At 33.3% G+C, this 14,960-nt stretch overlaps 1 protein-coding gene across 4 annotated transcripts in view; it reads right to left on the reverse strand.

Moving 5' to 3' along the window:
- The window catches only part of LOC135137729 (uncharacterized), a 197,602-nt gene that overhangs the window by 172,136 nt on the left and 10,506 nt on the right, over positions 1 to 14,960 (reverse strand). For all 4 annotated transcript variants that reach the window (XM_064067454.1, XM_064067452.1, XM_064067453.1 and 1 more), the window contains exons 2-5: positions 13,599 to 14,332; positions 12,218 to 13,548; positions 12,016 to 12,166; positions 6,713 to 6,824 (exon numbers count right to left, since the gene is read on the reverse strand). In XM_064067454.1, coding sequence (XP_063923524.1) covers positions 12,024 to 12,166; positions 12,218 to 13,548; positions 13,599 to 14,332 — 2,208 coding nt within the window. In that variant the 3' untranslated portion in view covers positions 6,713 to 6,824; positions 12,016 to 12,023. The remainder of the gene's footprint in view (positions 1 to 6,712; positions 6,825 to 12,015; positions 12,167 to 12,217; positions 13,549 to 13,598; positions 14,333 to 14,960) is intronic.

Genomic DNA, 14,960 nt, shown 5'->3' on the forward strand with positions numbered 1-14,960 from the left:
CTTTCTTGGAGGGATTCGGGAATATTTGTTGTCTTCTTTTCTAAACGTTTTAAGACCATGAAATTTTTAATGTGTACTTTGGAACTTTCGTGTAACTTTGCACTTCGGATGAAATTCTTTAAATCGTTATATCCCGGGATGTTGTGTAAATATTACGGCAGAGCCATTTATATGTTTCGTAGGTACCAAGTTGATTTAAAAGACTTGGAGTACTGACGATTCTGTCGCTTATCAATGGAAGTTAAATGAATTAACGGTTTTGACTGCTCGATATTTAGCAAAATTTGCCGACGTTCTAGCTCGGTTCGCCGTGACAACGGCGTTTCAAGAAGCAACATGACGATATCGTACTCGGGATTCATTTTTCACTCACCTGTACCTATGAAAGAGACAATAACACAAAACACCAACACGTGGGATTTTATTTACGTTCATGCTAATTACCCACGCACCCCACAACCCTATCGTTCTGTAAAATAAATGGAAAAATGGTTTAAAGAGTATGCCGAAATTGGCCGAGAAGCACCGAAGATATCGCCTCAGTTCCGAGCGAACGCATGTAGAGGAGTATAGCAGCTGAGCCATGGAAATCCGTGTCTGTGATTGGGCTTCGCTGGTTCAAGTGAACCGACATTCTGGCCGCTTCAGTTAAAGAACTCGGGGCATAAATCGTACGGTATTCAACGGAAAATGTCAGCAGGAAGCGTAAAAAAAAATTATGTACATATTTCCCATTTCAACATATTTTTGTAACTAAAAATGCATTGAAAACTCTTTTTTAATTATAAATTAAGTCAATCGGTTCTTAAGAGATATGCGGTGAGGCGCCGCCTCACTTGCCTCATCTGACGAGCCGCCACTGGCACGTAGTATCCACACAAATTGGTAACAGCCGCTGGGTTACTTTTTTGTTTTTATTGGTTTAATTGTGGATGCTGTTGTAACTGATCAGGGGCCCAACTTTTATGAACTTTCAGGCAAGCTACATATTACACCAGATAATCCCTATTTTTTTATACACAATGAAGAAGCTGTTTTTTACATGTTTGACACACCTCATCTTCTAGAATCAATAAGAAACCACTTCTTCAATAATCATATTGTCACACCTGATGGAAAAGAAGATTTTACATATTTTGAAACTTATTACCAGCATATGAAAAATCTATGTCACAGGAATTCATACAAACTGACTGACAGCCATGTATATCCCGACAGATTTCAACGAATGAAAGTACGTTATACTAACCAGGTATTCAGTCAAAGTGTGGCAGGCCGTATGTCTTTGTTAATGTCTATTGAAAAGCTTCCTGAAGATTCAGGTGCAACTATTGAATTAGTTGACAAATTATTCGACATCTCTAATTCTTCACCTCAGTCCGAATTAGTAGACAAGGAATTTACATCTCCATATAATGGAATTGATAGTCAGGTGACTTTTTTGAGACATTAAACGTTATTTACAGAATATTAAAGTTATACAAGGAGATTTAAAAGCTGTGGCAAATTGTACACTCGTAGACTAAACCAAGACTGCTTGGAAGTTTTTTTGCACACGTGAGATATTGTGGAGGATTTGATAAAAATCCAACGCCAATTAAATTTATCGGTGCTTTTAAAAAACTCTTTTGAAGGATCTTACACCCCGCGGTAAACAATTGAATGGGGTATACGAACCGCAAAACTTCATCACCGAATCGGTAACCTTCAAGAACGTCTGTGAAATGCGGAGCAAGTAGCCCAGTGTCGCGATTTTACTAATTTAATGAATAGTGTGAATGAACCAACTTATACATTTCTCACGCAGCAAGTCCGAGTTCAACGGCAAATGCCACGGAGATTTACCTTGGACGAAAACATTTTATCGATACTGCTGTATAAATGCAGTGGAAAAGCTTACCGTTTGCTCTCCCGAATCTTCGTTTTGGCGTCCCAGCGAACACTAACCAATATGTTTAAATAAACTTCCCTACGGCAAAAAAATCAACTCTCAAATCTTCAACAGTTTGAAATTGGCGGTTAACAAATTGAACAATGCTGACAAATTGTGTGCCAACGTTTAAAAAAATGGGATAAAGAAAACTGAGAATTGGGACCACATATAAAGGTTTTATTTGTTAGATTCGATGGAGTCCATACGGCTGTGTCCCAAACTCACAGACGCCCATATGTTTCCGAACAAAATGAAGTGTCAGTCATGGCAAAAGTTTTTTCATATACAGTTGGCTCTCTGATGCAAAGGATACCACAGTAGGGTAAGAAATCTAGGTGTTTAACTTTAACATTATTTTTTACTGTAATTGTTGTACAGATACAACGGAATATGATTTGCTTAAGAAAACGATACATACCGCGAATTTTCTATTGTTTGTAGATATAATATTTTATTTCGTTAATCGTAATTCAAAAGTGGTTCCAACCCGCAAACCGCTGAGGGGAAGTGTGACGCGTGTTCCGCTACAGGAAGCAACTTGGAGATAAGGCATAATCATTTTAGAGACGGTCGTGTTCTATACCACTAAGAGCAAATTGGTGAAAGTTCCCTCTGTGGTAAACTTAATTAAAAGGCTCAAAGGCTTTATTATCCTGAAGCACACATTGCTGCGTCGCATGCAGTATTTTTGCCCAGAACCTTGATTATCGCAATGTGCCCCAAGAAATAATCCAGGCTCGTCAATATCCCCTACGAAGCTAGTCACACCCGGAACATATTCGTATTATGTCACATCAGAAGCCGCCACGCTGTACGACTAACCTTTTTGTGTCATTTTCCATAACGTGTCCATAACTAAGGGTCATGTCGGTTTTCTCGTTATTGAATGCATAGGCGTTTTTCTGACATTGACCAACGTCAACACTGACGTTTCTATACATTTAGCAAACTTTGATACAATTTAATTTTGAAACATTTTTTGTAATCCAGATTCAGGTGGAAACGGTATTTTGGGTTGCCTATTTTAAAATCATAAATCGGTCATCTTAGCTGAATAACCCTGTATACAGGGTGACTGCGAAATAAGTGCAAATATTTTAACCACGGCATCCCCCACCCTAGTAGAGCCGAAATATAGAAAAAACAAATTAAAAATCGAATGGGCCAAAACCCCCATGAACCACCCTCGATACGAAGGCACTGAGCCACCTTGTAAACAGAGTTGGAAAAACGTTCGAATAAAAACGACCTAAACACTTTCAGTTTCAATTAAAAGTAAAACCGACTTTTTGCTGCTTATCATTCGTTCATTCATTTACTCATTCATCATCGTTAAAGGTCAATGTGAAAGTTTTTTGGTAATTTTGATTCTGATGGATGTTTGGTCCTTGTCACAACGATTTTAGATTGTTTATTGGAACAGAAATAAGAGCAACTTAGAATGCTACTACCTTTTTACAAGAAATTTTGAAAATGTTGTCCTTGACTAGCAATACAGGCGTCAGAGCGTTGCAAGAGGTGTGTTGATAGGTAAAAACCACTTTCACTCGTTGAAGCTCTTCGATAATTTCTGGACACTGTTGATTTCCACAAACGAACTGTTTCATCCAACCGATACACATTTATCGAAAACCGTCTCTTGCAATCGTATTTGTGGACGAGCATGTGGAGTTTGATCGGACAAAAAGTGAGTTACACAACGTGGACAATCAGCGGGCTCCAAACCCTTTACTTTGTCAACATGGTATGGATGTGGCCGTATTCTTTTAATGTAGGATGCACTACAAGCTGTGAAAATCCAACTTCTTCTTTCTGTCCTATCACGGCCACGATCGTGAGTTTGAAGTTGAAGGTACCATGATCTCGGAGTTTTTCTATCACTCATGCAAATGTTCGCCCACACCAATTACCATATCGACACAATCTGCATGGGAAAACTCCACCATAAACCGATTTCACCGACCGCTCGATGCTAACTGGCCCTTCTCGTGTTTTTCACGTTGGGATTAAAAAAGTGCCTGATAAAGTCACTTTTTTGGTTTTTAATCCGACTCGCTCTATTCCATTCATTGTAGTAATTATGTAGGTCACAAAACAGTCCAGCGGCGCGTACAACAATTTACATTTAATTTCAAATAATTTTTTCTAGACACTGCTACTACTTAGGACCGTGAATTTTACCCAGTGACATAATCATATTGTGAGCTATTCCCCATTTTTTTTTGCATGTATTTCGCAATCACCTTGTATATTATTTCTTTACCCACTGCTGTTTTTATATCGGAACACGATCATTATTTTTATTTGGTACTTTTCCAATTCTGTGCACATGTTTAAAAATATTTGTGGTGCTTTAGCTGGAAATATAATCTTCCCTCTAACTCTGTTTCAATACAGCCTGTACAAAAAGTCTGTGACTTCGATAAATTTGATACTTTAATGCTGTGTCTCTCAGGTTGAAGGAAAGTATTCTACATCGAACACATTTTCAAAAAATGAATGTGCGCCTTTGTGCTAGTGTGTTGAAACTGCGGCTTGGTTTCTAAGAATCATGCACAAATGGTTTAAATTAATGACAGGACGTTACTATAAATATGTTCTTTCACATAATAATGTAGAATAATATGACGAAGCTATAACTTTTATCCATGCTGTTGTGGAAATTTTTACAAATATGAAGGTTAAGAACGGTTGGAAACCGTATCAAACAGGACAGTAGTCAAAGTGCTTTTGATTTTCAAAAGGAATATCTACAGATCCATGGGTTTGAATTTATTTTGTTACGTAGACTTTGTCAAGATGCGATTGAAAACGTTTTTCCCAAGTTAGAAGTCGTACTTCCACGACAGATGCTAAACAATTGAAAACTTCATTAAGATTAGTATCGCTATCACAAATGAAAACGAACGTGAAAAGTTCTAATTATTTCCAGAGCAACTGTCGTTCGCTGAATAACCAATTTTTAATAATTCGGGCAAAAATGGGTTAAGTAAATTTAATTCTGAAAAATACAGTGAGACTATAACATTTCTCAAAGACTTCATTGGATGGTTTAGAGAGATGAAAGTAGGACCAAAATATGTCTGGAAACCATGTCAAGCAGGGGTATTAATTTCTACGCAGACCTTTTGGAGTTCCATGAAAAATGACTTGAAAAAAATTACCGGTTTGTCATGACAGCACGATTTTCGCATTGCTTCATTGGGTTCTAACAAACCCATGTTTCAAAAATTTGCACGTTTGACAAACTTTAAATGCTTTACCAGGAAGTCATTTTTTTGTAACGAAATTATATTTTATTTTATGCTGGATTTGGAAACGGTGTTTAGAACATTTTTTCATCAAGTATACAACCCAAATTTTAATTTAAAGATTTTTTTTCTTCAACAAAATGAAAGATATTTCATGTGAAATTGATCGTGTCATAAAATTCGAGAAAAACTTATCACAAGGTTTATAGTATTTAGGTTGAAAATTGTAAGCAACAAGCAAAACTCTTTAAGTAAAAAATATTCGAGCAAATCGGTAGCTGGTTGGAGTTTGTAGTTTAAATTGTTAGGGACCTAGTTATTACCTACAATAAATTGTAATTATCTGTGTTGTGTGTTGATAGTTCTTAATATTTTTAGTCATTCAAGTTAAATTGTTTGTATTCGGTTCAAATTAAAAAAAAATAAAATACTTATGTCTTAGCTGCGTTTGCTATAAATCTTTTCTTACATGCTATTCTCTTTTTGAGAATCTGTTCAGTAAACAGTAACTAACGGTAAATAAGCAACCGAACAACATTTTTTCCAACTTCTTATAGAATAGGTAATTAGGAGAAATAAAAATGAAAAGGATGTATTTTAGGTTGCCTACCTACCAGTTTCCACCACAATATAGAGATCATTCCAGTAGGGACAACTCGTTATTTTTACTGAACCGTTTTCATGGGTGGTCGTTTGTCTTGTGACGGTATGAGAGCGCGCAACGCAAAGTACTTCTCTTTCTTACACATTGGAACATTGAACTGCGGTACTTTGGTCATATAGTGACTAATGTGAAATACTTGATATTTGGCAGTTTAGTTGTATTGGATTTGGTGGTTTAAGGCTGATCTTCCAGTGTAATTATTGAAGTTAAGTATAATTTTCAGAGATATTCTAAAAAAAAAAAAAACATTGTTCATATTTTGATGGAACCATTATTTACTGTTTTTTTTTGTAAAAAAAATAAAATGTATAATAGCGTTTTCTAATAACGTGATTATTTTTAAATTGAGTGGCGACATCTAGAAATAATTTAGGCAAAGACCGCCGATGACGGCTTAAAATTCGGGTTAGAAAGATCAAAGGCGCCGACACGAGTTGTCCCTACTGATTGATGTCTATACTGTGCTCCAATGGATTGATTTGGACTTTTCAAGTAAATTCCCGAAGTAACGGAAACCTGAAATTATGTCTCAGACACATTCCAATGTCACGAACTTTTAGTTCGCATTAGATTCTCGTAATAATTCACGTATTGTTCTCCAAGTGAGACTCTAATTAAAATAAATCTGATTTTTCAACGCGGTTACGCTTTTATGCATGTCTTTTTGTGAAATACGAACTGAAATTGAACAGTTTTTGTTTGATTTCAAATACAGTGTTAAATGTGTGAAATAGCATTTTTTTTAATTTTAGTACATGTTTACTATAATTTTACCTTGGTAAAAACTGTATTTTTATCTAACAAAAATGTAATTTGTTAAATTTGAATCATCTTATATATAAAAATACAAAATAAAGATCTGACCTTTTGTTCGCCCAGATTATCCAACGTGTGAAATACCATCTTGGTATTTTTGCAGCCACCATACTTCTGTTGCATTGTTTGGTGAGATTCAGCACTTTTCAACAGCATACCACTGAAAAAGAAAAAAACACTATGAAATTGTTACAGTATTACCATTGTTTAAGTATATTATAGTTGGACAACCTATACGGACAATCATTTTACATCTCACTCGCTTCACTATGAAGTGGCGGTACCTTACGAAAGAGGGTAAAAATAGTCCGTAAGCACGTGATGTCGATAAAGTAGTAAACGGACGTATTAATCAGTACGTTGTACTACTTTAATTAATAAGTAACAAGTCATCTAATTTGCCTCCAGAATAACTATGGGTTATCATCAAACTATGAACACCAAATTAATTCAATATGAACATCTTCTTATGTATTTTTTTTATTAACAGTAGTCAAATCATTAAATACATATTATCTTTGAAACTGAAATGCATTTTATCACAAAATATTTATTACCATTTAAATATATACGATTTAGAGATCAAGAAATAAATTTAAAATCGCAAAAATTAAATGTAGCAGATTTAAAACAGCCTTAAATGCGTCTTGTATATACGTGCTTATCAGTATGTAGGCATTTTAACGCACATCAATAATCTTTCTTGATGAGTAATGACTGATGACTACTGTAACACAGTAAATCCTCGAAATCGAAAATTTAAAACATTGAAAAATTCAAATATGGGAAAATTGTAAAATCGAGAAATCGAAACATAAAAAAATCAAAAAAATAAAAATTGTAAAATCTAAAAATTAAAAATCGAGAAATTGAACAATCGGTTAATTCAAAAATCGAAACATCGAAAAACTAGAAAATCGAAAAATAAAAAAAATTGGACAATCGAAAATTGAAAAATTTCGAAAATTGAAAAATTGAAATATGGAAGAACTGAAAACTCAAAAAATCGAAAAAAAAAATTATTTAAAAATTGAAAAGTTAAAATTGAGAAATCGAAAAATTGAAAAATCAAAAACCTGAATAATCGAAAAATTGAAGAACTGAAGAACTGAAAAATTGAAACTTTAGGAAGTGGAGAAATGGGAATATAAAAAATAGATTAATTGAGAAATCCGAAAACTAAAAATTCAGAAACGTGAAAATTTGAAAAATAAAAAAATATTGAAGAACTAAAAAATCGAAAAATCTAAAATTTAAAACATTGAAAAGTTAAAATATCCTAAAACTGAAAAATGGAGAAATCCAAACATCAAAAATTCAAAAAAATAAAAATTCGAAAATCTAAAATTTAAAAATCGAAAAACTGAAAAATCAACGAATCGAGAAGGGGAAAATTTAAAAAATTGGAAAATCGGATAAATCAAAAATCTAAACATCGAAAAATCGACAAACCGAAAAGCAAAAATCGAAAAACCAACAAATCGAAAAATCGAAACATTGTAAAGTTCAAAAATTGAGAGATCGAGAAATCGAAAAATCAAGACAAAAAAATCGAGGAGTCGAAAAATCGAGAAGTCGAAAAATCAAAAAATTGAGAAACCGAAATAGGCCAAAATCGAAAAATTGAAAACATAAATATGGAAAAATTGATAAAGCGAGAGATTGAATAATCAAAACATCGAAACATCCGAATCTCAAAAATTGAAATCTCAAAAAATTTAAAAAATCGGAAATTTGAAGAATTAAAATATACAACTGGAAACTCGAGAAACCGAAAAATCTAGAAATTTAAAAATTAAAATATGGAAAATTTGAAAAATTGAAATATAAAACAATCGAAACATTGAAAAATCTAAAGTATAAAAAACAAAAAACTGAAAATCCAAAAATAAAAAATAGAAAAATCAAGAAGTCGAAAAATCAAATCAAAGAAAATCAAACCTGAAAGAAATATCCAAAAATTGAGGAATCAAAAAACCAATAAAGCGAAGTCGAAAAATCGAAGAATTGAAGAACTGAAAAATTGAAACTTTGAGAAGTGGGAAAATCAAAAAAAGATTAATTGAGAAATCAGAAAACTGAAAATTTGACGCAAAAATTTGAAAAATTGAAAAATTTAAATACTGAAGAACTGAAAAGTCAAAAAATCGAGAAATCGAAAAATCTAAAATTTAAAACATTGAATAATTAAAATATCGCAAAATTGAAGAATCGAGAAATCCAATTCAATTTGAAAAATTGAAAAATCGGGACATTGAAAAATTGGAAATCCAAAAATTGAAAAGCTCAAAAGAAAAAACTCTAAAAACCGAGAAATTCAAAAATCGAAACATCGAAAAATTCAAAAACTGAGACTTCGAGAAATTGAAAAATCGGAGGATCGAGAAATTGAGGAGTCGGAAGCCGAAAAGGAAAGTTAAAAATTGAAAAATTGAGAAATTGAACAATCAAAACAACGAAACATCTGAATTCGATAAATTGAGAAATTAAAAAATTGAATAATCGAAAAATTGAAAAATTGAAATATAGAGGAATTGAAAACTCGAGATATCCAAAAACCTAGAATTTTAAAAAATGGAATATTAAAACATCGAAAAGTTGAAAAATTGAGAAATCGAAGCGTTAAACAGTCGCAGAATTGAAAAATCTAAAGTTTACAATAAATTGAAAATCCAAAAAGTAAAAAATCGAGAAATGAAAAAAAAATCCATCAATTCAAAAATCGAAAAGTCGAAAAATTGAAATATTGAAAAATCCATAACTGAAAGAAATATTCAAAAAATTGAGAAATTAAAAAATTGGAAAATTGAGAAATCGAAAATCTAAAAATCGTAATCTTAAAAAATCAAAAAATTGAAGAATTGAAGATGTGAAAAATCGAAACTTTAGGAAGTCCAGAAATGGACAAATAAAAAAAATACTTTAGAAATCGGCAAACTGAAAATTTAGAAACGTGAAAATTTGAAAAATTGAAAAATCGAAATATTTAAAAACCGTAAAATTGAAGAGGACAAAAATTGAGAAATTGTATCATTGAAACATCGAAAGATTGAGAAATCGAAAAATAAAAAAATCGAGAAATAGAAAATTTGAAGAATGGAAGAATCGGAAAAGCCCAAAATTGAAATATTGAAAAATTGAGACATTTAAAGTTGAAAAATCGAGAAATCGACAAGCTGAAAAATCCCAATAGCGTATTTATAAATGACAAGATCAGGACTATGCTAGTTTTTAAAATTTAAATAACATTATAAATTGGAAAATGTTGATTTTTTTTTTCCAAAAATCTTGACGTCTAAGGTGAAAACTCGACACGGATGCATAAACCGTAAACGGGAGATATACTATTGTAAAATTTGGATATTGCGTTTTACCATTTGATAATACACTTTGAAATGTAAATTTTGTGATTCGGGAACATTATGTATTAAATCGTTAAGATGTTCAAGAACTTTGTTCACTTATTCGTTGTAAAGTCCAATAGTCGAAATGGGTTAGGTAGTTCTTCGTAGTGGATGTGTATCAGATCAACTTTAACGAATGTCGGCTTATAGATAAATCGCTTAAGGCCGATATTGGCCTGAGTGTGCTTTGGTCTGTAGATCAAACAAGTTCTCAGGCGACGAAAAATTGCATGTGGAGGGAGACTTCGGATTACAAATCGTGCCAAGAAATACATATTTGGGAGAGATGGATTTTCAGGTGCGGGACTAGTGGTAATTTTAAATTGTTTGCTGTCGTTCGCGAAGTGAACAACACAATTTCATTAAAATGATAATTATAAAATTATAAATTATTAAATTAAAAAATTTTAAAATGCAGTTTACGAAAAATTAGTTGACCTGTGCAAAGAAGAAAATTTTGGAAACGCTGACAAATATTACATCTTAAAAAAAATAACACTTGAAGAAGTGCTTTCGGCGTAGTATTTTTGATGCTCGCGTGAACAAAATACTCTATGTCTGTGTCAGTGTGCAGTGCGCAAAGAGCTAACTGTGCAGATCTAGCCGAAAATCCGAAAACCAGATCGCTGTGTGTAGGGCTAGCATAATGGAAGTAATAAATCATCCCATCGGTTGAAGAACGTTGGGTCGGTGCATTGATGTCGGTGTTATATCCCGAGAGGGGTCCAATACACCCAATAAAATCGAACAGACAAAATAAAGCTTCAAACATGATTATTTTTATACTAAAATTCTGAAGTTTATAAACTGCACATTTTATTTATTTATTAATTAATTAATTTATTTATTTATTAATTTATTTATTTATTTTATCTTGTTTTCGAACTATAATAAACATTTCAAACAATGTCTGTAACTTATTTTAATGTAAATTATATTCATGTGGTTAACAAAATCAGATGTAATATTAGTGTGATTTTGGCCTTATTCTAGATTTTATTACAGCAGAACGGCGTATCCTTTTTAAATTTTAGAAGTTACGGAAACTAGTTCAAGAAACAATTAGTTATCTCGTAGTTTTGGAACAAAATCTATCAAAACGTCGGATAACAGCAATTGTTTTTCATAGAACCAAACAGACTTCAAAGCAGCCTTTAACAACTCGATATTACAAACATGCCTCTTAAGTTCTTAATGCGTTTTTTCTGTCTTGTAATTATTTGTAATGTTAACGCCGAAAGTTTATGTCATTCTGTTATTTTGTGTTAATATTTTTGTAACACCACGAATTTAAATTTTACTAAATCCTGTAAAACTAAACAATTATACCAGTTTAAAAACCCTTGGAAAGTTTCTGTCAGTCTTCAGATATAGTCAAATAAAAATAGGCGTCAAATTACATACAATTTTTTCGTATCACGTTACAACGCGTTGGCTTCATATTTTTTATGTCAAGTATATTTTCATATTTTGTACATATATGTTTATACACATTACTGTTTACGGAACAATGTTAATTATGGATTTATGGATAACTCCTCGTATAAGAGCAGAGTGAAGGGTGTTTGCCTTTGCTAATGTTTGATGGCGCCATCTGATGTAGAGTAAAATAAACCCAATACGTTGGCTCACTGTAGTGAAAATGCGCGTTGACGAAAAATTTGTCCCACGCCCCCTGGATTCCTTGTCCTAAAGCTCACTATTTAGGCGAAGTAAAATTTGTATTAGGTTGTCAAACTATAATATACTTAACAATGGTATTACCGTCATGTGAATTCAGAAAAATGAACTTTCATTTTCAAAAATCGATAAATCAAAGATCAGATTCACACAGAAACTTCTGTCAGTCTAATGAATAATATTCCCGTATTGTTAGTGATTTCCGTCCAATAAAATTTTTTACATAAATTTCACAAAAACTACTTCTCGTTCAAACTGACAACGTACCTTTACCATCATATAACGTGATCCTCATCTAGATCAATTTGACCGTTTTCCTCAAGGTCGGAAATAAGCATATTGTAAGTAATTTCGATCTTCTGTTTTTTCTGAGGAACTGCCTCGAGAAAGGGATCACTACTTCCGTTAAGGTGAACATCTACAAATTAATAACAATCTGCAATATACTTGGTAAGTGTAAATGACATACCTTTTCCAAAACTGTGACAAGCTGAGGCAAAACTTGACGCTGTGTTATACTGACTTATCTGTTCAGACATAACCTTAAGTGCTGTTAACACTTCATGAGGTGATGCAGCCAAAAAGGTGTTCATTTGTAAATTAATTTGTTGTATTATTTCTTGTCCTTCTCGTAACGCCTCATCTGAAGAAGTCTGCTCATTTATATATTCTTGGGAAATGTGATAGTTAATATCGAAATCAGTCGCTTCTTCAATTACAGCTAACTCAGTAGATGCGCAATCGATATCCGAAGTTTCAAAAAACTCCAACGGTGGATCGCTGCCTGTCGCTATTTTATAAAACAAAGTCCTTGCATTTGTTTCACTAAACTTCGAATTAAAGTTTTCTGAATTAAAAACCGAACAAGTCCATTCAGAATGCTTACACAAAAAGCCCTTGGTGGACTTCGGACACGAACATATCAATGTTTCAATATTTACAACATAGAGAAGATTCTCGAGGTCATCATCTGGCACGAAGGCTAAATAATTATTATGCTGTATAATCTTTTCAATTAAATGAAGCGGTGGCATTTCTATCATCTTTCCCAAACCAAATTTGTTTGATCGAAAAGAGGCCGCTTCAACTAAATGCAACTCATAGTACCTTACGAACGTTGTTAAAACATAATCAACGAGTTGCTCCATGTTGAACAATCTGGCTCTTTGGAAGATTTTATCTTGGAAAAATTTCATTACTACTTCGGAACGATCGAGGTTCTCTTCAAGGGAACTTTCACGGAAACACAGAACCCATTTATGTCGTTTCTGGCAGTAGTGATCCAGATATTTGCGATAACTGGAAAAATTTTGAGCTTCAGTTAAGGCTTCCTGGTAAAAAGTGTTATATTCTTGTTCGTCTCCAGAGTTCATCAGTTTTTTAAAAATATCGTAGAAGCTGTCATGCAGTTCGTGAGGTATGTTATGTTTACTGGACGTAAGTCTCCTCCACACTGATTGCAACATATGGAAGCTGCTCAAGTAGCATTTTACGTTTGTCCATAATTCATTAATTGCAGCCAGTTCAACTGTACAGTCGTCTATTAAACAAACTTTCGGACCTTCAGTATTGCCACCGAATATTTCACTCCCGAGCAAGTTATGGAGAAGACGCAAACCCGTACACAGTAGATTCGCGTCGTCCGATGAGGTGATAATAATTCCTAGTGGTAAATAATCAGGGTAAGTTGACAAAACGTAAATCCCTATACCGCTGTGGCTCACGCCGCCGAACGAATTTATGAAGATCGTTTCTGTCGGTACTAATGCGTGAACACGCTTTAGTAGCGGTAGGCAAATACTACAATTAAAACATGATGACGAAAGAACAACACCACACCATATACTTACGTCACAACATAATCCTCCCCAGAAAAATTAATCTCCACACAATTTCGTTCCTGTTTCTTGTTAAACGCTTGTATTTTCTTCACTAAAAATTCCTTTCCGTTTTTGTTAAAATCAACTGGACCGTGCTTGCTTTTGAACTCTTTGTTATATACATATGAGCAATATCTGTACTCTGGACAGTAATATCTATCGTTCAGCTTCTTCTCGTAATCATCACTATTTAAAAAAATATCAGTCTTCAACATTTCTATAGCCGTCGCTGGAGAGTGACCTCTTTTATACAAATCTTTTAATTTATCCTTAACTTCTTTAGAAACGGCTCCCAGTCTTAACGCTTCAGCCAAAGTCATGTCGTGGTTATGCGACATCACAAAAATGACTTCACAAGGGTATTGTGCGTTTGGAAGCGCCTTTCCTTTAAGATGTGCTCTTTCGCTGTGCAAAGTTACTGTTATTCTAGATTGGCAGTTCGTATTTTTTGTAGATCTGTCCATGTTTGGAGAGCGAATTCTGTGCTGGCAATGTAGCAACTGTTTAAATTTCACCTGCATACCTTTGATGTTGTTGTACGTTGTTCTAACGTTGTATGTAGTCTTTATCTTTGTTTGGAATTCTTCTAACCATTTTTTTATTTCTGTGAGAGTGGAAGCGGCGATGAAAAATCTTACTTGTTGCATATTTCCTTCGATTTGTTGCGCTTCGACTACTACGGTTTTCCATTCTGGAAGATTTTCCTGGAAAAAAAGAAAAATGTAACTGTAGGGGCGCGACTAACGTGTTTTTCGTTATGAATTTTTGTATGTAGAAGAAATGTGTCGTAAAGGTAATTCCAAATTGATTCATTTTATGGCTTTTATATGTCCCCATTCATTAAAAAAGGAAGTGAAACAATGAACCTAATTTATAGCCCAAAGTTTAAATTTGCCGTTTTTGGAAAAATTAAAATGTGTTGCATCATTTTCAGAAAAACTGAAGTATAAGAAAAATGTGGTTTTTGTAAGTCTACTTACATGTTTATAATGATGTTAACTAACAAAATATATCTTAACCAACTAATACATATGGGTTTTGGTATTGTAGTCTTCAAATATCTCCACCATAAATTAATAAAAATGGTAAAAGACTTCTACCCAACAATGGAACTTCTTGATTGCGCCATGTGGTGAGAAATAATACGTTAAAATCAAATTCAAATGTCAATTCTGATGGTATCACGTGGAACTAAATTCGGTACCAACCTAATCTTAAAGTACCTAGTAGGACTTCGTTCTAAACATGGACTTAATAATTTTTCACTATATAACATCCCTGGTTCTAAACGACGTCATGTCTAACTAACATTAAAAATTAAACAAATACCAT

The sequence above is a fragment of the Zophobas morio genome, unplaced genomic scaffold, assembly GCF_036711695.1.
Source record: "Zophobas morio isolate AGI-343-1 ecotype UQ-CSIRO unplaced genomic scaffold, CSIRO_AGI_Zmor_V1 ptg000029l, whole genome shotgun sequence".
Lineage (NCBI taxonomy): Eukaryota > Metazoa > Arthropoda > Insecta > Coleoptera > Tenebrionidae > Zophobas > Zophobas morio.